Source organism: Mastigoproctus giganteus, chromosome 8, assembly GCF_048544385.1.
Source record: "Mastigoproctus giganteus isolate SK-2022 chromosome 8, ASM4854438v1, whole genome shotgun sequence".
Taxonomy (NCBI): domain Eukaryota; kingdom Metazoa; phylum Arthropoda; class Arachnida; order Uropygi; family Thelyphonidae; genus Mastigoproctus; species Mastigoproctus giganteus.
Window position 1 is genome coordinate 163,339,448 of NC_143582.1, and position 24,959 is coordinate 163,364,406.

The 24,959-nt window shown below is 40.4% G+C and overlaps 1 protein-coding gene across 1 annotated transcript in view; it reads left to right on the forward strand.

Moving 5' to 3' along the window:
• The window catches only part of LOC150081976 (uncharacterized), a 181,749-nt gene that overhangs the window by 35,774 nt on the left and 121,016 nt on the right, over nt 1–24,959 (forward strand). Inside the window, exon 2 of the mRNA XM_090380386.1 lies at nt 5,162–5,358. Within this exon, the coding sequence (XP_090236512.1) occupies nt 5,162–5,358 (197 nt within the window). The remainder of the gene's footprint in view (nt 1–5,161; nt 5,359–24,959) is intronic.

Here is a 24,959-nt window from a genome sequence, read left to right on the forward strand (position 1 = left end):
CCAGTTGACTGGAAAAGCCAGAGATTTGAAAGTGTATGGGAATTGTATTTGTGTGGTGTCGTGTACCGTTGCTCAGCCGCTGGACCCCTGCTGAGGCCCAATGTTGCCCCACTTTCGCCCCGTGGAGGCAGACCAGGAACTCACTTGACTAAAGTTACTCTGGCAGGTCCTGTCGCTTAATTTCCTGAGATTTCGGCGGCTAGGACCTAAAAAAAAAAAAAAAAAAAAAAAATTGAAGGTATACTTATAAGTGTGTATATATATATATATATATACACACAAAGGGTACTAGGAAAGTTTTTTGCAATACAGCTTTGTTTATTTAATTTTTTCAAAGTAATTTCCTCTACATTCAATACACCTTTCCATCCTCCGAAACCAATCTTTAAACCAGTTCTGCCAAGTTTCACTAGGGAGTAAAGCACACTCGTTGTCCCAAGCCCGTAGAAGGTCCTCATCACTGGAAAACCGCCTCCCTTTTAGCTTCATTTTCACATGCGGGAACAGTGCAAAGTCGCAGGGAGCAAGGTCTGGACTGTAGGGAGGGTGCTCGAGAAGTTTCAGTCCTGTCGTGGTCAAATATTCGGTGCAGGCTTTGGCGCGGTCAGCTGGAGCATTATCGTGATGGAGGTACCAGGTGTCCATTCTTGACTTTGGCCGCAGGTTCTTCATAGATCCAATGACTTTAGGCAGGCATTGTTCAGTATACCACTTAGTTGTGACTGTCTTCTGCGTGTCCAAAACGACACGTTCCACAATTCCACTTGATTTGAAAAATACAGCTATCATTTTCTTCTTTACAGATCAGGATTTTCTGACAATTACGGGTGTGTCGTCATCATCAAAGACCCAAACTTTGTTTTGAGCCTTGGTCTGCAGATCGTAATAGTACAGCCAAGTCTCGTCACCTGTCACGATGTTGTTCACATACCGAGATTGTTCCTTATCAAACTTTTTTAACATCTCCCGGCACCAAGTCACACGTCGTGTCATCTGCTCTTCAGTCAGTTGATGCGGCACCCAGAGAGAACAAAGTTTCTTCACGGAGGAAAACGTTACTGCTGTGAGGAAAATGCTTGACGAAAACAGGCGAGTGACCTACCAACAGATAGAGGATACTTTGGGCCTAAATGTACCAGCAATTCGTTCGATTCTGCAAGATCATTTGCACGTGAAGAAACTTTGTGCTCTCTGGGTGCCGCATCAACTGACTGAAGAGCAGATGACACGACGTGTGACTTGGTGCCGGGAGATGTTAAAAAAGTTTGATAAGGGATAATCTCGGTATGTGAACAACATATTATATATATATATATATATAATATATATTACATAAACGTTCGCGTCGTGTATAGGTAGAGTAGGGGAGGAGAGGCAGAAGGCTGGGGGGTGACAGGTGGTCAGTGAGGCATATCCATGCCTCACCAGAAGGAAAAGGAGGGTCGGCGGGGACAGGGTGTCTCCCCTTTTCTTGCCTGGGTTTGGGTTTAAAGTAATCGAGTCAGGTGCTCGATTTTTTTCGCCAATATAGCTTGTTGGCAGCGAACTGCTGCTGTTGTTGTTGTTGTTGTTTGGTTTTTAGGAGCATTAGCAACTAAGGCCATACTGCTCCGGGGATATGCGGTGCTCATTCCTGACCTTTCGCATCCTTCGTATTTGGTGGTCACGGGCTCGAACCCCGGTCTAATCAAGAAGCGTGTGCTACGCATTGCTCCTCCTGCCCACCTGGCTACGGAGGCGCCACCCAGCAGCGAGCTGCACGGTCCAGGTCGGTGTGTTCCTTTGACAAGTCCAGGGTTGAAGTCATTCGTACGGTTGTAAGCCGTGTCATTTATTCTTAGTAGAGTCGGTTTCCTTGTAGGTTCCACGATGCGGCAGTCATGACACCTAGTCGTTATCAGTTCTCAGCTTGAATTTGTTTTATTGCTGTTGGTCACGGTTTGGTTGTTGTACGATGAGGGTACGTCTCCCCTTGTAGAGGTCTTCTGCGAATTTGGAGAATGCAATGTATTGCTCTTTACTGTCGAGTAGGTGCTCTTCCCTGTCTCTGGGCAAGAAGGTCATCGTAGAGCCGGCAACTCTCAGACTCTCCACAGCAGCAAGCGGGGCCCTCTGTGATGCCCAGGGCTGTGAGTTTTGCTTGAATGCTCCGTGTCCGGTAAGTAAAAAGATTGTATAAAGGCCCGGTCGGTGTGTTCCTTTGACAAGTCCAGGGTTGAACGGTGAGAACCACAGCGGGGCCTTCGGATGTAATTTCTCCACATTGGAGAGGAATTTCCTAGTCTTCTCTCCCTTGGAAGAGTTGTCCCATGTAGATTGCCATATTTGCGTGAGGTGGGCAGTGAGTCTTTTCTTTTCGGTCGCTCGGTTAGCAGTGGGATCTGCATTGAAGCCCATGAAGGTGCAGGCGTTCCCCTTAGGTAATTCATAGAGGATTCCGATTATGGCCACTTCCAGGTCGAGTGGTAGGGTTCTAGCCAGCACCTGCAGCGCATTGAGGAAACAATGATTTCTAAAAATTATCAATGTGTGGGTCAACCAACCCTTTTAGTCTGATCATTGGTCCAGCGTAGAGGACACGCGATAAAGGTAAAATGGAATTTGTCAACATTCCTTCTTCAAAAAGACCATTGTGGAATCTCATTTTTTTTTTTTTTTTTTTTTTCAAACCAGCTGCGCACACCTGGTTTCATCGGACGGAACGTTATCGTGATGCGAAAGGCTCTGTTTCATAGAACCGGCGAGGCATGTGTGGGTACAATGGAATTGCCCCTTTCTCAGTCGAATCAGCTACCTACGCTGTGGCTTGGCGCATTATGACCCCAGATGCCACTGCGCCAAAAAAACACTAAAAAAAAACAAAAAACACCAAATACTATATCACGACAAGTCCTCCAAAACTTTATTGTTAGGATGATTCTACCGTTGAAAATGTTCTTCGGCATTTCCCAACCCCAAACTCTGCTTCAGAAAAAAACGGAGAATTTTTTAAAAAATGTTTTTTTTTCCCCTTTGCTTTATTTTATTTAGCAAATTTTAGTATATAATATTTTGTTTATTTAGCTTAATTTTTTTATATATAAAATATGAAGTAAAGCAATTTTCGATGGTGTTGGCTGCTTTCACTATACGTAATAAAAGGAAATCTTTCATACTTTCAGGTGAGGTTTTTTGTTTCTAAGTGACAGTGATATATTTTGTTGGTTCTATTTCAAAATAAAGGCGACTCCTGCACGACCGTAGCTACTCGGCTACGGTCGTTCAGGAATAGAGTAAAGCAAGTCTGTTCGAATTTACATATTACTACGAAAGACGGTGCTATTTTTGTGGTTTCTATCCTGTTGTAAACCTGAAGGCGCCATCATGATTTGTTGTTCCAGCAAAATCAATCATGATAGTTCCTTCTCGCCCTGTTCAAGAATCCCATTGGCTCAAGTTATTGTCCAGCCTCCCTTCATAAATACTTCAGATTTTGTTGCTAGATCACAAGCAGCTCTTTCAGGCTCTAGGCTGCCACTAAATCTAAGCTGAAAGAGTAAATTCAAATAAGACCAGCTTGGTCGTTATAAAGACCCTTCCAAGAGAGTCACTATAAAAACCAGAACCGCTTCTTGCGCTAGAGCAGTGGTAATTTGCATCTGATCATGCAAGTCAAAGTGATAAAGTTATGGAACGTAGTAAAGATATCACGGAGTTTCAAAAGGATATGATTGTGGGGGCTCGTGCGTCTGATGCTTTTATATCAGAAACGGCACGTCTTGTCGGTTTCTCACGGCCCACTGTAGTTAAAGTGTACAAAGAATGGTGGCGAAAAGGTCAAACCACCTCCCACCAACAGAACTGTAAAGGACTACGCAAGGTGGATGTTCGTGGTGAGGGAAAGTGTGCAGCGCGTTGTACGGGCTGAACGGCAGGTCCTGTGCGACAGCTGACATCGCAATACAATATGGAAAATGCAAGAAAAATGCCCTAAATGACGATGCGCCGCACACTCACACATATGCTGTTCCACAACAGACAACCCAAAAGACACTCTCTCTTTACCGCTGATCATCGTCGAATGCTCTGGTGTCAACAACGTGCTGGTTGGATACCGGAGGACTGGTCGGATGAATCCAAATACATGGTGCAACACGCGGATGGGCGCCTTCGTGTATGGCTCAAGCAAGCAAGACGAGTCCATGGACCCATCGCACAGCGCCTATGATATCCAGGCAGGTGGCCATAGTTGCTTAATACGGGATATGTTTTGCCGGCAAACTAGAACTCCTGGTGCGTATGGACCAACATTTCACTGGTGAGGTCTACCGTGAGCTTCCATGATTGAAATAAACTGTTTAATAGGACCTTGCAAGTATTTCCCGTAAAGAAAACCATCATACTGGATTTTTCTGCCATATAACATCAACACAATGAAAAAAAAAAATCAAAAGTTCATTCAAATTTGAAAAGGAATTAATTTTTCGTTATTTAAATTATTCAGCAGTAATTCGCATATCAGGATATGGGCAATTAATTCTCAGTTTCACCATGTAAAACGTAATACACATCAATTCTTGCCTGCGAGAGAGAAAATTACCTGTACGATAACTCAATGCATGGTTTCCACAACTTGATCAACAAATAATAAGGTATTCCAGATGAGGAATACATATTTGGCTAGTCTACCTCTACTGCTCTTCAATGCTGACAAATCTACATTGGTAAAAAAAAAAAAAAAAAAAAAAAACTACCTTACACTACACACACACAATGAAAACACAATACTTATTTATTTTATTATTATATACAAATATGAAGACAACATATATGAAAACGGACTCGCAGTCATTTCACTAGCACACGCTCTTTGAGTAGACCGGGGTTCAAGCCCCTGACTGCTGAATACGGTTGATCTGCCAACCCGCACTGGAACAGCGTGGCAGATTATGGTCCATTTCCCTCAACATGAATTGTTGAGGAGGCTTCCATCCTGCAGTGGGTTGATAATAGCTGCCCTTTACCGTTTTTTTTTCTATATTAATGATCTTGTAACTGCTGATTAGAACAATTGGTTTGTCCAGTCAATGCAACCCTTTTGTGCTTTTCGAATATATTTGTATTAAAAGTATTTATGTGGCGATTTTTTCTAACACACAGCTTTATTTTTCCCCCATCATAGCGGGACTTCCCTATAAAGTTTATCCGAATCATGAGGGGGTACTCACAGAAAAGCGAAAACAACGCCGGATAAGAACAACGTTTACAAGTGCTCAGTTAAAAGAACTCGAGAGGGCCTTCCAGGAGACTCACTACCCAGACATCTACACGAGAGAAGAGATAGCCATGAAAACGGATCTCACAGAAGCAAGGGTCCAGGTAAGATAAATCACTCAGACAGAACCTTGTAAATTCACGTTTTCATGATAAAAAATATTTAGGTTAAGTTTCAAATTTAATTCAAATGAAAATCAATTTATTCTTTCCTTTTTTGCAATTATAAGCCAATTATTTTTACATAATAGCGAAAGAAAGTTATTTATATGATTATAAATATTAACAGGAAATAAAAAAATATTCAAAAATTAGGAATATATATTTCAGGAAAAAATGGCCTTGAAATATTGAGGTTATTTGACTTTGAAATTATACCCCCATTACTAATTTGCTCTTAAGCAAATTAGTAAGTTACCTTCTGTAATTTAGAACATTATCCTTGATGTGGTTTTGAATAACCAGTTATTGTCTACCCAGTGAACAAGTGTTGCATAAACATTGACGTACATAGATTTGATATAGTTAGGAAAAGACGTTACGTGGTTATTTTCCATTAAGATTATTACTAAATATAATACCACTGTTATACCACGTGAAATTAATAATATAGTTTATTAAGCTAAACTACTATACATTCAGGTATCTTACCGATCTGATTATGGATATAGGTAAGATACCCGAAACGTTATTGCATAATTTAACGTTCCCTTAAATTATTGTAAAATTTAAGGCTTCCCAACTGAATTTTTAATTGCACCGCATGCAAGAAACTATGGGTTCTAGTTAGTACTGTTGTGACTCAATCACAATATAACAATAAATTTCCAAGGGGTGTCCATTCCATATTTGAATATAGAATGCCATTGATATAGTGAAGCGAAATTGGAAGATCTGGTTTAACCACCTAGGAACGGAACGGATCAAGGGCTGCAGCAAAAAGTGTCGCAGAGAGAACCCCTCCTTGGGGAACTCCATTTAGTGTGTAATCGATGCTAAAATCTTCATGTTTAAGAATAACGTGCATCTCTGTTAGTAATTCTGGCAAGAGTGTGAATAAGTTTCCTGTAATGCGATAGGGAGTGGAGGAAGAGTTGAATTGCTATCTTGTCATATGCGGCTTTAATGTCCAGGAAGAGGATATCCATCTGACCTTTGTTGTTCAGGGCGGTTTGGATCCTGCAGCTTGTCTTTAAGAGGTTTGTTTTCGATGACTGAGTGAAGGTATGATGGACAGTGGCCAAAAGATTGATTATTTAATTGTTTGATTATGGATTTCTCAAAGATTTTTAATAAGTTGCACCCTATGGAGATTGGTCTGTTAGTTTTGTTTCATACGTTTTCCAGGCTTAGGGAGAGGGGACGTTTCACTGATTCTGTTGAAAGTATGTCACAATAAGTCCAGCAGGTAAGGACTCTACATATCTTAGTAATAAGGGGGAATTTATCTAGGCCTGTGGTGCACTTTTTGGTAGGCTTCTGATGACCGCTGCAATTTCTTGGCTAGGGATGGATAGCTTCTCCAAATTGGTTCTAGAGATTGTCATGTGCTAGGTGGTAAATCACCGCAATTTCCAAAGGTGCGATCCGCCCATTCTTTGAAAGCCTCCCAAGTCATGTGGAAACATTTTTTCGAGTTGTTGGTAATTATCTTCGATTTTGCAATATTTTTCATTTGTATGTGTTCCCAATTTTCTAGTGTATGCCGTCTTACAAATTCTTCGTAATACTGAATGGAAGAAATTTTCATTTTGTATCCCTGAATGTATAATTTAAAGCACTCGTTTTGATGATATCACTAAAGTTGCTGTCTTTCATTTTTGTAACCGCTTCTACAGGAATTTTTACTCTTTTTTTTTTTTTTTTTTTTTTTTGCGACCCATATCTTCATTAAAGAATTCGCAGGAAAATATGAAAATAGTTGTTAATTGACATGTGAAATTTTCATCGCTAACCAGAAATTACAACGGAGTTCATTTATATTTAAATAAAACAAATGTTTTCGGAAAAGATAGGTATTCAGGTAGCATCATACTCACGCTTTACATTTTTCCCTTAAAAATTGCTACTACTTTGAATTTTTAATTGAACATAGTTACCATTTGTATTTTGTAAAATGTTCTTCTAGTTCGATAAAATTTCGAAATAAAAAAGGGAAACATTGGAGCAAAAGCTGGCATAAACACTTTGCTTTAATGAGTTTCACGTTTTTGTTCTCTAAGCGTGTAAGTGGTGACTGATTTGACATTAATACTGTATTACTTAATTAACTTTAAGAGCAAAAGAACACTCCTCTCCGTGATAATGTATGCTGTGATATATACCGCTCTTGCTTTATTTTTGAAATATCCCCCCCCCCCCAATGACTTGGCGTGTAAACAGTTTATAGTAGCCTAACTTAGAAATTTTAAAACATAACAGGCGTCATTCCTAAGTTACAAACTTGGCTTAAATTTATCTACACTTTTCATAAACTATAGACTACAGCAAACCAATTTTTTTTTTTTTTTTTTTGCTTTTTCTGAAAAATTAATATCAAATTTTGCAAAAGCGAGGCTGCTATTATGAACTGCTTTACTGTCGCACAATTAAACAGCATTTCTCTGAGAAGTATGAATATTTTGTAAACGATTTCCTTTTGAAAAGTAAACTTTGGTTTTATGTGATCTAACTTTTATAAAACGCGTAATGTATTTAAATCGAGTTCGTAATTTTGAAAGACATGACGATGCTTATTATGCTCTAAAATGTTTGAGATCTCTTGCTTTGTGAGTTTCGTTTTCGGGTGCTGCAGTAATTGGGTCTAGTCTTCCATTGACAGTAATAGTAGCCGAAATGCCATGCAGCTGTGGAAGGGTAGGCGGATGGCACAACTTTACAAATAACTGCAAAATATTTCTGTTCGGAGAAGTAGTTTTCCTGGAGACAACTTGTAACGATAGCCTCACAGAGAGATTAGCACAGAGTTCCTAAGACAAAATTAACCTAATTAAATTTTAATATGGCTCTCTCAGTACATTAGAATAAAATAATATTTATTAACTGGTGGTCTGTAAAAATTAGATATGATCTTTATTCTGCTTAGACGCACATATGCTACTGCTTGTATAAGCCCACTGTAACCAAGTGGCAGCAAGTACAGTAATCCACGCTTTGTTCAAATCTACATGATTACCATGAAATACAGCAAAATTTTGCCTCTGGCTTGTAAACTCCCCTAATCCTATGCGACCTTCCCGGAGTATAAGCAAAAGAAATGTATTTATCATAATATCTTCTGTGATGGTATAGTGATTTCGTCACTCGTTTTGAAAGGTCTGAATTTAATTGAGTCGATGAATATTAGAATTTTTTAGACATTTTCACTAGAGACAGGTCTTGGAGGAGGGAGAGATATTTAGGATTTTTTTTTCCATGAGGCATTCACGGATTTTCATTATGCAAATCTCGGATATTTCGCATCCACAATTACGAAAACCACCAAATTGAAACTAGAATACAGATGGGAAGGAGCAGCAGTGCGTGGCACACGCTTCTTGATTAGACCGGGGTTCCAGCCCGTCACCACCAAATACGGAGGATGCTGAAAGGTCAGGGAATGACCACCGCATATTCCTGGAGCAATATGGCCTTACTTGCTAATGCTCCTAAAAACCAAATAATAACAATAGAATACAGATGTACTGCAAATTTTCCCACTCAAATCTATCTATGCATAACGTGCAAGGAAAGAATAATACTGATTCCATCAATATTGCAAATACCTATGGAGAATCTTTTGCAAAATCATTCTCTGTAGCCATATACCCATCAGCTTTTCAGACATTAAAATCTCATGCCCTCAAGACACTGAGCAACAGTTACTTTGCCAGGAATTCCGGCTGACCCGTTAGATGCATAGCTACAAACTCACCAGTCACTATCAGAATATCCTCTAATGTGTACCAAAAACTCAAACCTAAGATATCAACCTCTATGTACAGAATGTACGAAGCCTTAACAATGAATTCTCTACGCTACTGGCAATGCTGATTGATGCAGCTAATCATATTGTTTGTCTTGTTGAAACTTAGACAAATTCTGAGCTCGAGGACACACTGCTTCTACCCCACCAACTCTCCCTTCCTAACTTCACGTAAATCTCGCAAAGGAAGAGTATCTGCAATATTCATTAGGAATGATCTCACCATCAAGCAATCAGTCAGCTCCAGTCGAATAATTTTTACTGTGTATGTCAGTGGCTCTGCTCTGCAGATCTTAAACATCTAATGTCCAGCCATTTTTTTTCCCATTTATTTGTACACACAGTTATTTACAAATTATATACAAAAACTTACAAAGAAGATATATATACAGTTTTATATTCATTTGCATTCTCATTATACATATATAAAATACTATATTATATATGAACACGTGTGTGTGTGTGTGTGTGTGTGTGTTTTACCTGTATCTAGGGTGGCTCCTAGGCCTAAGCCCATCTCCACCTTGCACGTCTGTGTTGGTGCAGAAACTCTGCAAAGCTTTTTATCGCTTGCGTCTGGAAAGTCTCTTGACCACAGGTGCAAAAAGGGTCCGGCTCCAAACCTCTGTCGAAAAGTTTGGCCCTCAAAGATCCATGGCCTGTTAATAAATACGTCGTAAACATGCTTGGTGCAAACCATGAAACAGAAGGTTGAGTAGAAGCAACCTTGCCACCAGGGAGCAGCCAACACCTAGACAGCCGCTGCCCGCCCCCAGGCACAAGCAGCCAAGCCTGGGTCTACTGTCACCTTTAGTGCCTTGTGCACAAATCCTGCACCCACGGGAGATAGTGCAATACCGGTGGGTGCCAGCAATCCCATTCCCAGGTAGCCCAAACCTGGAAACCAGCAACAAAAAAAAAAAAAAAAAGAGTAAGAATATCCAAGCCTCAGCAGATACAAGTCAATTTGGAAAACTCCAATAAATTTAGCGAATAAACTTATTTACATTTGTACAAGATAATAGAATTTTAACTCTAAATCCTAGCAATCCAATTAAATTTACATATCTTATAACAAGTCATTCTATTTATATTTAATGGGATACAAACATATATTAACTTCTCAGCTGTCAGATTTATATTCGATTTTGGATTTGAGTTCTTAGTTCAAGTCTTTTCTTAAAGACCGATTCCGCAAAAGTCTGGAAAGTCTCGAAGTTTGTTTTGTTCTCAACTAGTATTTTTACATTGTCCTCAGCTAGACCTGGAACCTGATTAAGTAGCAATACTCAATGGTCTGTATATTGCGGACAAAACAATAAAACATGGATCCAGTCTTCCATTTGACCACAGGTGCAAAAAGGGTCCGGCTCCAAACCTCTGTCGAAAAGTTTGGCCCTCAAAGATCCATGGCCTGTTAATAAATACGTCGTAAACATGCTTGGTGCAAACCATGAAACAGAAGGTTGAGTAGAAGCAAACTCAACATTTTAAATACTGTATACTTCTTTGTGACTTCACCATGCACAGACTCATTCCATCTACTTTGCCAAATACTAACCATTTCACTCCATATTCTTTTCCGTTCTGTCTTCAAGTTACTAACTGGGTCTGTTTTAATTCCCATAATAGATACCTGCAGTCCTTTCTTATGTTTATAAATCATGCAACGGTATAAGATAAATAAATCTAAAGGCAGTTCTCCTCCAAGGATTTGGAGGGCATTATTTAGTGCCAGAAGCACTGTTCTTTGAATTGATAGTAGCTTATTTTTGATTTTCACCTTAATGATGTTCTGGTGCCAAATACCTGCTCCGTACGAAACTATAGGCAGAAATATTGCTTCATAATATAGTTTCATGGTCTTTTTATTCAAACCCCAGTCTCTTTTGGAGATTCTTATGACCGAAGCAGTAAAATTTCTAATTTTTTCCTTCAGTTTGGTGACATGAGGGAGAAAGGTTAATTTATCATCGAGGATTATGCCAAGATATTTGTTTTGAGGGACATAAGGTATCTGTGAACCATTCAGTTGAATTCTTGGTGGTCTTCCATAATTAAAGTGGTTTTTAAATGTCATGAAATTTGTTTTACTCGGAGATATCTTGAGCTTGTTGATTTCAGCCCATGCCACCAAATCATCTAAGATGGGTTGAATTTTGTCCTCTAATACCTTGCGTGACCTTCCTTCTATGGCAATCACGAGATCATCGGCGTAGGCCACCTTTAGAGAATCCTCGTGTGTTCTCGTGAGCCACTGATCTAATACGGCATTCCAGAGGAGAGGCCCAACACCAACCCCTGGGGGCATCCTCTCGAAACCTGGGCCTTATAAGACAGATGCTTTGCCTTGACCATGATGTATCTCTCATTAAAGTATGATCTCAGTACCCTGTACACATAATTATCACATTTAGCCAGCCTTAAAGACTTGAGGGCACTCTCCCACCAGAGGGAGTCAAAAGCGCCCTCAAAGTCCACAAAAATTGCCAAAACATATTTAGAAGATGAATTCTGGATAAAGTTAGTCAATGTAAGAATAGCATTGTCGGTGGACCTCCCTTTTTTGAAGCCAAACTGACAGCTTGAGCATAATTGGTTTTCCTAAAATTTCTTTAGTATTCTGGGAGCCAGAAGATGTTCGAATAACTTTCCCAGATTAGCAAGTAAGGAAATTGGCCTGTAAGCACGGGGATCGGATGTGTTTTTCCCTGTCTTGTGAAGAATCTTGAGCAATGCCAATTTCCACTGATTTGGGAAGTATCCTTCCAGGAGGCATTTGTTCAAGAGATTTAGCAGTACTTGTGGTTATAAGTTGAAAAACTTGATGATAACAAGATTCTCCACAAGGTCAATTCCGGGGCATTTCTTGCTGTTTAGTCTAGCTATGGCAGAACCCAATTCCAACAGATTAAAGCACTCAATATCTGTTGAACCCATATACATACTATTTTCAAGACGTATCTGGCCTTGCTCCAATGTATCCAACTCTGGAATATCTTTAGGGAACAGACTTGACACTATAGCATGTACCGTAGAGCTCCAGCCCTCAGATTCTGCTCCGTTTATTCTTACTGTATTGTACACTTCTCCACAGATTAGTTTGTTTCTGGAGATTTTGTAAATTAATCCCCACGGTTCTGAATTCCCAACCTGTTTGACAAATCCTTGCCAACAATCTGTTTTAGCATTAGCTATTTCTTTGTGGTATCTCCTCCGAAGATCTCTATAAGAATCCTTGTATGCTTGAACATCCTGTTGAGACAGATGCCTGTGTTTTTGATATTCCTTCCTTGCGTTCTGAACTTGCGATCTTAAATTTGCAAGATCTGAGTTCCACCAAGGGACAGGAGTTGTCTTGTTGTGTTTTTTCTTCGCTGCATAATCCGTGGCCAGATACAACTGGGTTTGAACAAAATCAACAATCTCCTCAGCCATTAATGTATTAAGGGATTCGATCATTTCTGTCGTAAAGTCAGCAGAGAGAAAATCTTTAAATTTGTTCCATTTAATACTGTTAATGGAAAATCTCCTAAGATCAGTAAGTTGAAGGTCATCGACTCGTTGCCCAGGAAGAAGACCATAAACTATGGCATGGTGGTCACTATTGATTAACTCTGGGACAACATCCCAATGAGAGATACAACAATCAATTTTAACAGAGGTCACAGTAATATCAATATTGCTTTCACCGTTGACTGTCGAAAAAGTGTAGGGTTTATTAGGCAAATTTTGAACAGTAAGCCCATGAGCAAGAATAACATATTCCAGGGCCGAACCACGAGCGTCTGTAAACCCACTATGCCACATATTGGATTTTGCATTTACATCACCAGAAATTATCAAGTTTTTCGAGGCAAACTTTGTACATAATCTATCTATATTGTGCAGAGCCAGTTGGAAATCTTCTGACGGCGGGCAATAGAGAGAAACGATGTAGAAATTTATAAATTTCGAGGAGACAAGCACACAGACTGCGTTCTGAGAACACTCACCAGAAATAGAGGTGACCACCAAATCGTTATTCAAAATGACGATAGCTGTCTTGGGCGAACTGTCAAGCGAATGCACAATTCTTGCAGACGTTGGGAAGCCCATTACCTTAAATGCTCTACCACCAATTTGTGCAGAGCAATAAGGTTCCTGAATACAAATAATATCCATTTTATTCTCAAACGCCGCCACCCTTATCTCGTCCATAGCTGCTCTTTGGCCGTTAATTTGTAGGATTTTAATGCCCTGGTAAGTATAATTTACACTCAAAAGAGGATTTAGATTAGCCGTATTACTCATATCGTGTTCTCTTTTCTGTCAATTCCACCGCTCTTATGTATTCGGGACAGCAGCTATCACGAACAGAATGTTGAAAATCTCGATTTCTCCTCTTACAGTTGACACATTTTGGCGGCTCCTCTTTGTGCGTGCATTCCGAGAAGACGTGGCCTCCATTGGCACAATGGCCATAATGTCCACCCAGCCCAACTGAAGACACCCATCATTAAATTCCTCAATTTGATCACTTCCACACGTAAAGGAGGAATTTACAGCGATTTCAACCTTCGCCATTTGGCCTCCGCAGTGGGAATGGGTACATCACATTCCCAATACAGTTTCCATTCCATCAGGAGGGAATAGGACACCACCGTCATCTATTAGTTCTCGTTTTGAATACCTGTTTTTTTTTTTTTTTTTTTGTTAGTTGTTGGCGCATCGGCTTCTGTGGCCATATTGCACCTCCCAAGGTTTTTGCATTTTCTACTCTGATCCAAGCCCGAGGCGGGATTCGAACCTGCGACCTTTGGGTTGCCAGGCACGCATTTTACCCACCCGGCTAGCCCGGTCGGCATATACCTGTTAAATAGGCCAAACGTCCTTTGGTCCTTAAACGGTTCATTAAGGTCATCATCATATAAATAAATAAATAAATCTTTATTGTGAAGTAGAGTTACAGCACAATATCCCATCACGGCGACGAGCGCCAGGGGTTCACATATAGGTAAGATAAGTACAGCGTACAAAATACAGCGAACATACAAAAAGACTACAAAATACCGATCACAAATGCAACAGAAATACAAATACAGCATAAAAACACAGAGCTAGACACAAATACAGAAATAAATACATAAGAAATACAAATAAATAAATATCAAGGTTCAAGGGCTTTGATAAAGTTGTGTCTGTCCTTATTATGCTGTCGGCGTCCACACGGTTGAGTACGGGGAGCATCTGCTTGGGAAGAAATCTGTCAGTGAGTACAAGCCTGTTGTGGTGAGCCACGAGTGCTGGTACCGACCTTAGGCTTGGCTGTGGAATCCTCCAAATATTTGGAGATGATATATGACCTGTGATGAGTTTGGCTGTGAAGACCAGCCTCTTTTCCACGATCAGGAACTTCAACCTCAGGATGTCGAGTGCTTGTGCCATCATGGTGGTTGTGGTAGCAGGAGGTAGCCGAAGCTTGTTATTGGCCCATTTCAGTAGCCAGTATTCAGCGGTGTACACCCGCTAGAGGTTTGTAGGTGCAGCAGAGGCCCATATTTCTGCACCATACAGAATGGCGGGGTAGACGGTGGAGGTGATGAACCTTTTAACAGTGACAGGATGTCGGACATGTAGCAGCTGCTGCTTTGACGAGACCACCGTAGACGAGAAAATCTGGTACTGATTTTGTCAATCTGGTTGACAAAGGACATCTTTTGGTCAAACAGAACGCCAAGGTCTGTGTGTGAGGGTACGTTTGGTATTCGTACCCCTGCGAGTGAAACGTTGAGTACTGTCGGCATGGATTTAAGGGAGAATATAACCTGAGCAGACTTCAGTGGGTTGATTTTTAGATTGAAGTTTGCCAGGTACAATTCTAGATCCTTAAGCTGGGAATTGAATCTGTTGCTGAGCTGAACGGGGTTGTCGCTAGGGTTAATTTGAGTCAGCAGTTTGAGGTTATCGGCATAGCATAGCAGACCATTCGTTGAGGCAATAATGGGCACGATGATAGCTGTGAACAGGACACCGGATAGGACATCCCCCCTGCGGTACTCCAGCAGTAATAGGATAGGGTGTGTTGTTGCCGATGGAGAATAAGTACCCTGTGACAGAGAAGAGATTCCAAAAAGCACAGCATATCACCCCGAATGTGAAATTTCTCCTTAAGTAGGAGGAGCAAGGCCGGGATCGACACGGCATCAAAGGCTGCGCTTATGTCGAGATATGTGGTTGCTAGCTCAGCTCTTTGTTCGAATGCTGAGAGGATGCGTTCTGTGGTGGCTGCCCAGTTAGTGATTGATGATTTTCCTGCGATGGCATAGTGAATTTCAGGTGGTTTCGTCTGGAGGATTTGTTGAGTGATTGTGGGTAGCAAAGCCTTTTCAAGGGTTTTTAACAGACAAGAGGCAACTGATATGGGTCTGAACTGGCTGACGTTTGTGGCAAATTGGTTTTTAGGGACGGGGTACACTCTGTACTTATTCCACTGGGGTGGGAAATAATGATCAGTGAGGCATCTGTTGTAGATCGAGAGAAGAGGGTTTATGATGAATGTGCTCAAGCATTTGATCATAAATTGCAGAATTCCATCCTCCCCAACAGTGGCTGTTGTGGGAAGGGAATTGATGGCACGTATGAGCTAGTAATCTGGATAGTCCGTAGGACATCTGAAGGGTTTTCATAGTCAGGCTGGACAACTGTAGATGGGACTGTTGTTGTATTTGAAAACCTGGCGATGTATTTGAGCCATTCTTGAGGGTCAAGCATATGACTGAATCCACCATATGGGGCAGCATAGAATGGCTTTCCTTTCCTCAGAGTGCGGTTTAGATTTACTTGAATTGCAGCAGCTTTCTTTCGATTAAAATGGGCCCTGGCGCGGGAAAAGGCGATTCTGTCTTGACTGCCATTCGTAAGTTTCCATTTCTTATGTAGGACTTGTTTCATTTTGAAGATGTTGTTGAGGTCAGCAGTCCACCACGATCTGGAACGGGGAGTTACTGTTACTCGTTTGGTGGCAGCATAGTCGGTGACGGATTTAATCCAGTTGGACAAGAGTGTCACTGCGAGGCTGAGGTCGCAGTCAATGAGGACATCCCAAGGAATGCAGGATGCTGCTTCTACAGAGTTGAGGATTAAGGTATTTAGGTGCTGAAACGTATTTGACTATTTTGTTGTCAGGGATGTTGAAGTTTGGCACCTGCAATGACCATGTCAAAACTATGGGCTGGTGATCGGACAGGAAGAATGCGACGGGATCATCCTCAGCTGTGCATGGTGTTGAAGCAAAAGCGAGATCCAGTAGGTTCAATCCCCTGGTGGGGTTCTTATTGACCCGTGTCATGTTGATGGATTTGAAGAACTCGCAGAGCCTGATAAAGAGGTGATGTCGGTTTGGAGGCAGGTTAAAATCACCACAAACAAGGCGTTGTGCGGACGGACGAAGATGGTTTAAGAGCCAGTTCCCTAGATCTTCAATAATTTCAATTGTAGGCCCTGGGGGAATATACACAGATGCGATATCAATGTGGCTGGAGTGGAAGCGTAGCGAGACTATAATCGCTTCGAAAGCTTGAACGAGAGTCATTTCAAACGAGCATGCAAGTCCGTATAACATGGGCAGTGCACCATGATATAGATGCTGGTTTCTGGCTTTCCACATTCACACAGTTCCGATTCATCTATCCTAACTGACTTAGCCTGGACCTATAGCTATGTCCATTCAGGACAAAGCAAGTAACCAGCACAAACTAGCCATGGCCTACGCCTATAGTCTGCAGTTAGAGCAGAGGGCAGGAAAACAAGTCTTTCTTCCCTTCTGAGAATTAAACCATGGTTCTGCCATATGGTTATCAATTCACCGTTGATGCGTTCCATTTAGAAATCAAAGAGCCATCATCTGCTGACGGAGCTGGGCCCGATCGGACGCCCATATTCTCCACAGAAATGCCTCTCCTGAGGGCATATCTCAAACAAGATCTATCCATTAGCAAATCTGCTGGAATCTTTTAATTTATTAAATTCAACGCCCTCCGTAGAAACGGTTCTACAAGCTCGGGTTATGCCGAGGAGCGCAAAGCGCTAGGATGTCTTTTGACACTGCTATGTGTCACTTTAACTCCTCCAACAAGCTCTGTAATCATATGTAATGCTTGGTTGGAATACGTTCTGCCTTTAATAACGCAATCAGGTCTAATTATCCTTCGGAGATGGCTTATTGTGCCTTACTCTTCTCCTTAAGGTATAAGTTTTTATTCAATAATATACATTACAGAGTTAACTCCAGTGACAATGTATATGTGCAGTATATTACATGACAAATTAAATAACAGTGCATTTAAGAATGATAACATATCTATACATGTGATGCAAGATATACATCTGAATATAAATATTTATATAGAATAAGTATTTTGCATGCGCAATAAAACTTAGGCGTTCCACAAGGCACAACCCAAGATATTTAGTTTATCTGACATATCTCATTGGGAAGCCTCCATAATGAAAAACTGAAAGTTGAGGTGACCCTTCAGCAACATAGCTACTGATTTCTGTAAAGAGACCACAAGCTTATGTAGGGAACTCCACTGAAGGAGATATTACAGGCAGCTGCCTTATCCCTCAATTCCTTTGTGAGAACATTAAATCACATGGGTTCAACATATAGTCCCCTGAGGGCAGCCTGCCCTACAGGATGCCTTTCCTCAGCACAGCTAGAGTGCTGAGGAAAGACACCACGACATATCTCTACTGGATATAACTCCTTATTGCCCTCGTGCGTAGCACAGTTAGTAGGATTGCCGTCCTCCCCACACCGGGTGGAAAAGACCTCAGTTCTAATCCTGTCGATTACGGGAGGAATTCTTATGGGTCTTTTTCACAACTTGGCTGAGTTAGTCGGTCTCAGGCGATTGTAGCATAGTTTTTTTTTCTCCCGGAAACTTTTTCTTCCAGCAAACAGAAAGTGTGACCTCAGAACACACGCAATTTATAGACAATATATACACGGAGCAACATAGCCTTAGTCGTTGATGCTCCTAAAACCCAACAACTCCTTATCGAACAGTAAGGATTTTCGGGAAAAGGGATGTCCTAATCCTGCAGAGGATACTTTCCACCATGGGGTCTGGAACAAACCCCCAGGAGGTATCAACCAGGGTGTTCATTTTTAACTTGCACTAATCAGCAAATGACGTATTCAGTGTGTCTGGAGAGGCCAAGCCCTGAGCGTCATAACCGTTGAACGCCACAGTACTAGTCTCTCTATAACTTTGCCCACAATCGGCAGCAAAGCTATAGGTCGATACGAATTGTTTTCATTCATGGCCTCTCCAGACTTAATATAACCCTCAAAAAGAAAACTCCTCTCAAACAGTATTAGAGGTCAAGCAATACTCACAGAAAGATATTATTACATATATCTTCCTTCAGGAAGTCAGCCCCTGAGGCATTACAATCCTTTACCCCTTTTCAGTGCTTTCGTCAGCCCAGCGGGAGTGGAAGACACCTAGTTCCATTCAGAAATATATGTATCATTCAGAGTATCCTTCCTCATGGGTTGCAGCATTATTTCAAAAAATAAAGTTTGATAACGTCATTGTCTCTGCTGTGATGCTGACTTTTTCACTGGCCTAACCTGCCCTTACTATTAAAAAAATTGTAGAACTGTTCAAAATCATTCTAAATTATTTAAAAAATTGAAAAGTATGAAACTTTTCGGTAACTACTGTATGGTATAGAAAATTATTGGCCCCCACCTTATAAAACCATTGGTTAAGGAACAATGTAGTAGTTTTCAACCTGATTCAAATTCCTTTTTTTTTTTCCTCACGGAAAAAAAAAAAAAAAAAAAAGGAATTGGAATGATTTTCCTGCTCTGAACTGTTGTTTTGAGCAGGAAAACAATTTCTTGCTTCCGTCTGTAGACATCTCCATCTCTCCACCCCATATTGTTGACTTGTCTTAATAAGGGTAGCAAGTATCTTGTCTTGTGTATAATGCAAATCGTCACGGGCCGATTTACATGTTGTGTTTGTTAAAAACAGAATAACGGAGAAAACCCTGTTGCCTACGCCTGAGATCGGCTAAATACATTCCCTACTTAAGAGGCCGTAAATAACCCTCTAGGCTCTGACAGGATTTTAAACCCGGACCTTTTCCTAGCGAGTGACAATTGACGAAACCACTCGACTGTCACAGAGAACTTCAACTTGATTACCTGATAATGTTTATTCAATTCACTGCGAAAATGCTACTTCGTGAAACAGATCTGCTAAATGTTTACCCAGGGGAATATTCCAAAACGAGGGAGTCATGTTTGGAAGATGAAGTATCGTCAAACTGCAATAATATAATGGAGAGGTATACAGAATGCAAATAAGTATGCAGCAAACCCTCTTTACTGTAATGAGTATATAATATGCACGTTGGATATCGCCTGTCTCGTTGTTATACGCACTGCGGAAACATTGCAGAAGCAGACTTAGATTAAGTTGTATTTTGCTCAATTGTTATTTAAATATTGAAGATTAGCTCGCTATACTCTTTGAAAAGCAAGAGTAAAGCATGAAAGATAAAATGCAGCCCAGCAACAGCCGTTTTAGATCTTAGAAATCAAAATTTAAAGTAACGATGATCAAGGTAAGTAATTAAAGTTTAAAAGGGAATTTTATCGTGAGGTAAAACAAAATTTTGATTCATAATTGTTTACTGTATGCTAGATGTTGATCAGTACAACACTCAATGTATATCAACAACACGTAATGCTTGCGTGTTTAAATGAAAATATACTGCATTTATTCAGACAGCATGACATCCTGTTTTACGGATGCACAATGATGCAGTGTTTAAAACGGAATAACTCTGCAAGAACATATGAACCTAAAAGGTTGTCCTCTAGGGAAAACTACTGTTCAGAGGGCTGTTTATTACGTTAGTATATTAAAGTTTATTACGATATTAGTGTTTCTGGAAAAATAATAATGGAAATAAAATTCTAGTGACACACTGGTTAAAAAGTAGAAAATTTCTTTGGCTTGGCAGTATAAAGGTTGCTGATCCATAATTTAAGCAAAAAAGGCTTTTATAATTCAAAATTTGGATTGTAAAGTTTCTTAGAACTTCAGGTGACATTCTCATTTTCATATTGGGAAAAAAAAAAAGAAAGCTCCAGTTTTAGTACCCAACAAAGAGAAAGGATGCCGTGTCAGAACTGAGATCGATCGGAAAAGAGGCGGCAATATATTTAAACTGTTCAAAGGTAATTGAATTCTAATCCCGGCACCCTGCAACCAGCTCATATACGGACCATTAGTTCAACACAATCACATCGCTTTCGAGGCCGTACGGGTCCACTGTCAAAGTACTATCTTGCCGTAGCCTGTGCCACCCGTTTTCCGAGTTTATCATCGCCAGTTTCCCGCTGCACGAGATCGGCTAAATGGGCGCAACGATTTCCGAGGTGGGTTATTCAGTCGGTGCGTTAGGCGGTTGTGGACAAAAGAGCAATCAAGAGAATGCACGTGCCGACCACACATAGTCAAAACGCATGAGTGGCTCATCAAATTGCGATCCCCTCATCATCTGTACTCCGTGTTGCACGTGGTCTGTTTTCCACCCTCCTGCTTGAGAAAAGGGGCTCTAGCAGTGAAGCAACAACACCCAGCTACGGCCGAAGTGCAGCAGAGTTGTACGGAACAGGATGAGATGAGATGAGATGACCATCTGTTGGCGACCTGAAGATACCTATCGTTGTGAATATCGCAGTGTGCACTACAAGGGAAATATTTATCACTGTATTGAGGTTTTCAAGAGGATGCATAAGCGTTTGATGTCGAGAAAAATAAAGCTCACTTATCTTTTAGGGAGAAAAAAAGCAATCCTCCCGGTTGTGCACTGATACCAAGTGAACAGTGTTCGAGATTAAATTGGATTTGGTATACTTTTCTGTAAAATTAATCCAAATGAAAGGATAAACATACAGTAAATATTGAACCGGAAAAGGTACTTTTAGAACTAGAACCTTACCCAATGAATACTTAAGTAATATATTTTCATTAGCATTTTTGGTAGAAAGTCCTCCACTCGGGTATCCTGTACAATATTTTTTTATATATATCACATTGCAACACTCCACTCAGTACAGTTCACTATTACGCTGATTTGAAGCGCGATAATTCATTTTGAGGCATTGTTGGTCATTTCTCGAGTGACAGTAAGAAATAGATAATTAAGGAGTTCAAAATATTTAATAAAAACAAACCAAAGAATTTAATGATAAAATAAAAATGAGGAGGCAAGTAAACAGAAACGAAAACATTTGCTCTATCAAGCATAGATCAGTTTGTCATTTAGAGTAAATGAATTTAATATGAACTTGAAACTTCCGTTTTTGTCTATTTATGTAAGAAATCTTTATTGCAGTAATAATACAAATCGATACATTACAATATTGCCCTTCACGGCCACCAGGCCAGGGGTTAAAAGTGATAATATAATATGAATGAATAATAAACAGAGAACATTGATAAATTAAACATAAGGAAATACAGCTCAAAACTCAAAGTATAATACAGTTATGTACACCACAATGTACAAAGAAGATATAGGAGGAAAACGGAAAAGTTAGTAAGCTATCTTCATATATGGTACTGTTGGCTTGCGGCATTAAGACAAGTTTAGAGGAGAAGGATCAGGGACAGGGAAGAACAATTCAAGGATGCGGCGCCAGTATTTCCTGTCACAAGCAGACTTATTAAGGTCCAAAGACTGGACACATTGCCGAGAGTGGCTGAAATGTGGACATCGAGTTGGAATCGGTCTGAGGGAATTTATTGCCATTCAAGAATTATAAAGTTTACCCAATAGGAATTTTATATATGCTGATATGCATACTAAACTCTAGTTTCAGTTAATTCAGTAGTACATAAAGTTCGGGGAAAAAAGTATGAAACAGTTCTAAATTCATAGAACACTTTCCTTTGCATATTTAGATCAAATGTAGGTTACATAATGTTATCCAATTAAAATGCAGCAAAATTTTATTAAAAACGAATATAGAATTTAATTAAAATTGTTACAGAATATTTTGGAAGTATGTTTGACGCAACTCTACGAAGAGCAGGTTCATTAATGTCGTAAATGTAGTCTTCGGTACGCGTGTTTTGATATTTATTACTCAATGTGTGTTGTATTGCAAAAATTATTTGGATAAAGGTAATGTTCCAAAATAAGCACCTCGTGAAAAACCCATGTTGCGCATCCCACTAATAAATGCAGTATTGTCAAGCATCACTTTTGTCACAATGCGACTGTCTCCTGCCACCTCTCTAAAACTGTCACTACGTATGCAGTGACAAGCATGTGCTTGCTTTTTTTTTTTTTTTTTTTTTTTAATGTTACTTCGGCACAAGCTGACCAATGGATTTCGGGATAAATAGATAATACTTTACAAGTATAGTATACTGAAGTTTCTCAGAAGTTGCCATATTGGCCCATCCTTGATCCAGCGTGCTTTGCAGTTTGTCATTGGGAATTCAGATCTGGACTCTTGGGTGGCTAACCGAATTGTGAAATTTTGTTTTCCACAATTGGCGAAAAACAAAACAAGTGCACATAAGCCCTCACATGAGACCTAGCATAATCGTGATGGATCATTTGAAAGATACTATTCTACAGAATTGACCCAGTACCAAAATACGGAGCCAAATTAACGATGATGGTTTCAGACCGAACTAGAGAATAGTTGTTTACTTTCAGAAATGAACCAAATGAGAATGCTCGTATATACACTGACTGATCACTGAATTATGACCACCCCTATGAAAACTGAATGCGACTCGTTGACCACGTGAGGTACGAGAGTGCGGAGTTAATCGACCTACGTAGCATAGATAAGGTGTCAGTGGTTCAGTAGGTAGTAAAATTCCGACCGTGATGGGTAAAAGGAAGTATTTATCGGACTTTGATAAAAGACAGATTGTGGGTGCTCGACAAGCTGGTGCCTCGATTTTCTGATGGGGTGTTCGAGAGCCGCCGTAGTTAAAGTGTACCAGGACTATCGTCAAAATGGTCAAAACTGCAAAGGTTAGCGAAAGGTTGATGTTATAGGTGAGCGCCGGGTACGACGACTCGTACAGGCAAACAGGCGCAGCACTGTTGAAGAGTTGACTACCCAATACAACACAGGCCAACCCGGAACAATATCTGGCATGACTATGCGTCGCATGCTTGCATGTATGGGCTATACCAGCAAACGAACCCTATGGCATCTTCTCCTAACCAAGGTTCATCGGCGTAAAAGACTCGCCTGGTGCAAAGAGCATACAAGTTGGACGTTAGAAGACTGGAAGAATGAGTCACGTTATTTACTCCACGCGTGGATGGTCGTGTACGGATTTGGCATCAACAACATGAGGCTCTTGATCCATCATGCATGGTATTAAAAGTACCGGCCGGTGGAGGCGGTTGTATAGTGTGGGGCATGTTTCACTGGTTGGAACTTGGACCCCCTGGTGCGTGTGGAACAACGTATCAGTGGTCTCCGCTATCGTCAACTGCTTGCTGACTGTGTACACCCCGCTATGTTACACTTTTTACAGAATGGCGGATGGTGTCTTCCAAGGTGACCATTCCTACAACAAGTGCCCGATGGCTCGGGCACTTCTTGTGCAGGACTGGTTTGAGGAACACAGTTCTGAATTCCAGCATATCGATTAGCCTCCGAACTCCGACGATATCAATTCCATAGAGCACTTATGGGACACTATGGAAAGGCATATCAGGCGTCTGGATGTACCAGTCACCTCCATACCTGCATTGCTGACCGCATTACACACAGCTTGGTTGGCCATACCTCCCAAACGCTTCCGACATCTTGTTGAATCAATGCCACGTCGGATAGCTGCTGTACTGAGGGTAAAAGGAGGACCTACGAAGTATTAGGTAGGTGGTCATAATTCAGTGATCACTCAGTGTATATTAGATATTCTTTATACCACTGAAAAGTTTCTAGCACTGTGTTTTTATTGACTTTGTCAACATGTCCAATTTTAGCTGTGTCTGATGTAAAGCATTATGCAATTTCTTAATAAACTGATTTAAACACTTATTGAGATTTACTTCCATGCCATAATACTCAAGAAGCCAACTTGCTAACCTCTAATAATATGGCAAAATCGATATACGTCTCATTCAGTTACATAATTTAGTAAATTCTGATTAATATCATAAATTTTTCCTTGTCCAAGGCCTTTCCGAATGATATGCGTCTACAAAACTCAAGATTAAGATCGATAGACAAACGTACAAAGAAAGGATAACTTTGATAATATATAACAGATTACATTAGTAAATTAATAAGAGGAGTTTACCTCAATATAGTACGTGGAACACTTCCGTATGAATTTCTGGAGGGTATCATACGGAAGTGTTCCACGTACTATATTGAGGTAAACTCCTCTTATTAATTTACTAATATTATTATCAACGTAGAACATATTGAGTATTACAGCTCTGATTCATACTATATTACAGGACATACAAATCTGTATATTTCTGTTCTCTGTGAAAGTATAATTGGTTCGCCACTTTCGTGTCATTGGGAGAGGTCTCGGGTTAAATTGCATAGAAAATTTGGTTTGCATAGAAACTAAGACCAAAGTAGCCCCAAACCAACCATAAATTTTTCGAGAGTTCATGCCGTTTCCATATCCCGAACGGGGAGGGAATAAGTATTAGAAACACTTCTTCTTCTCTG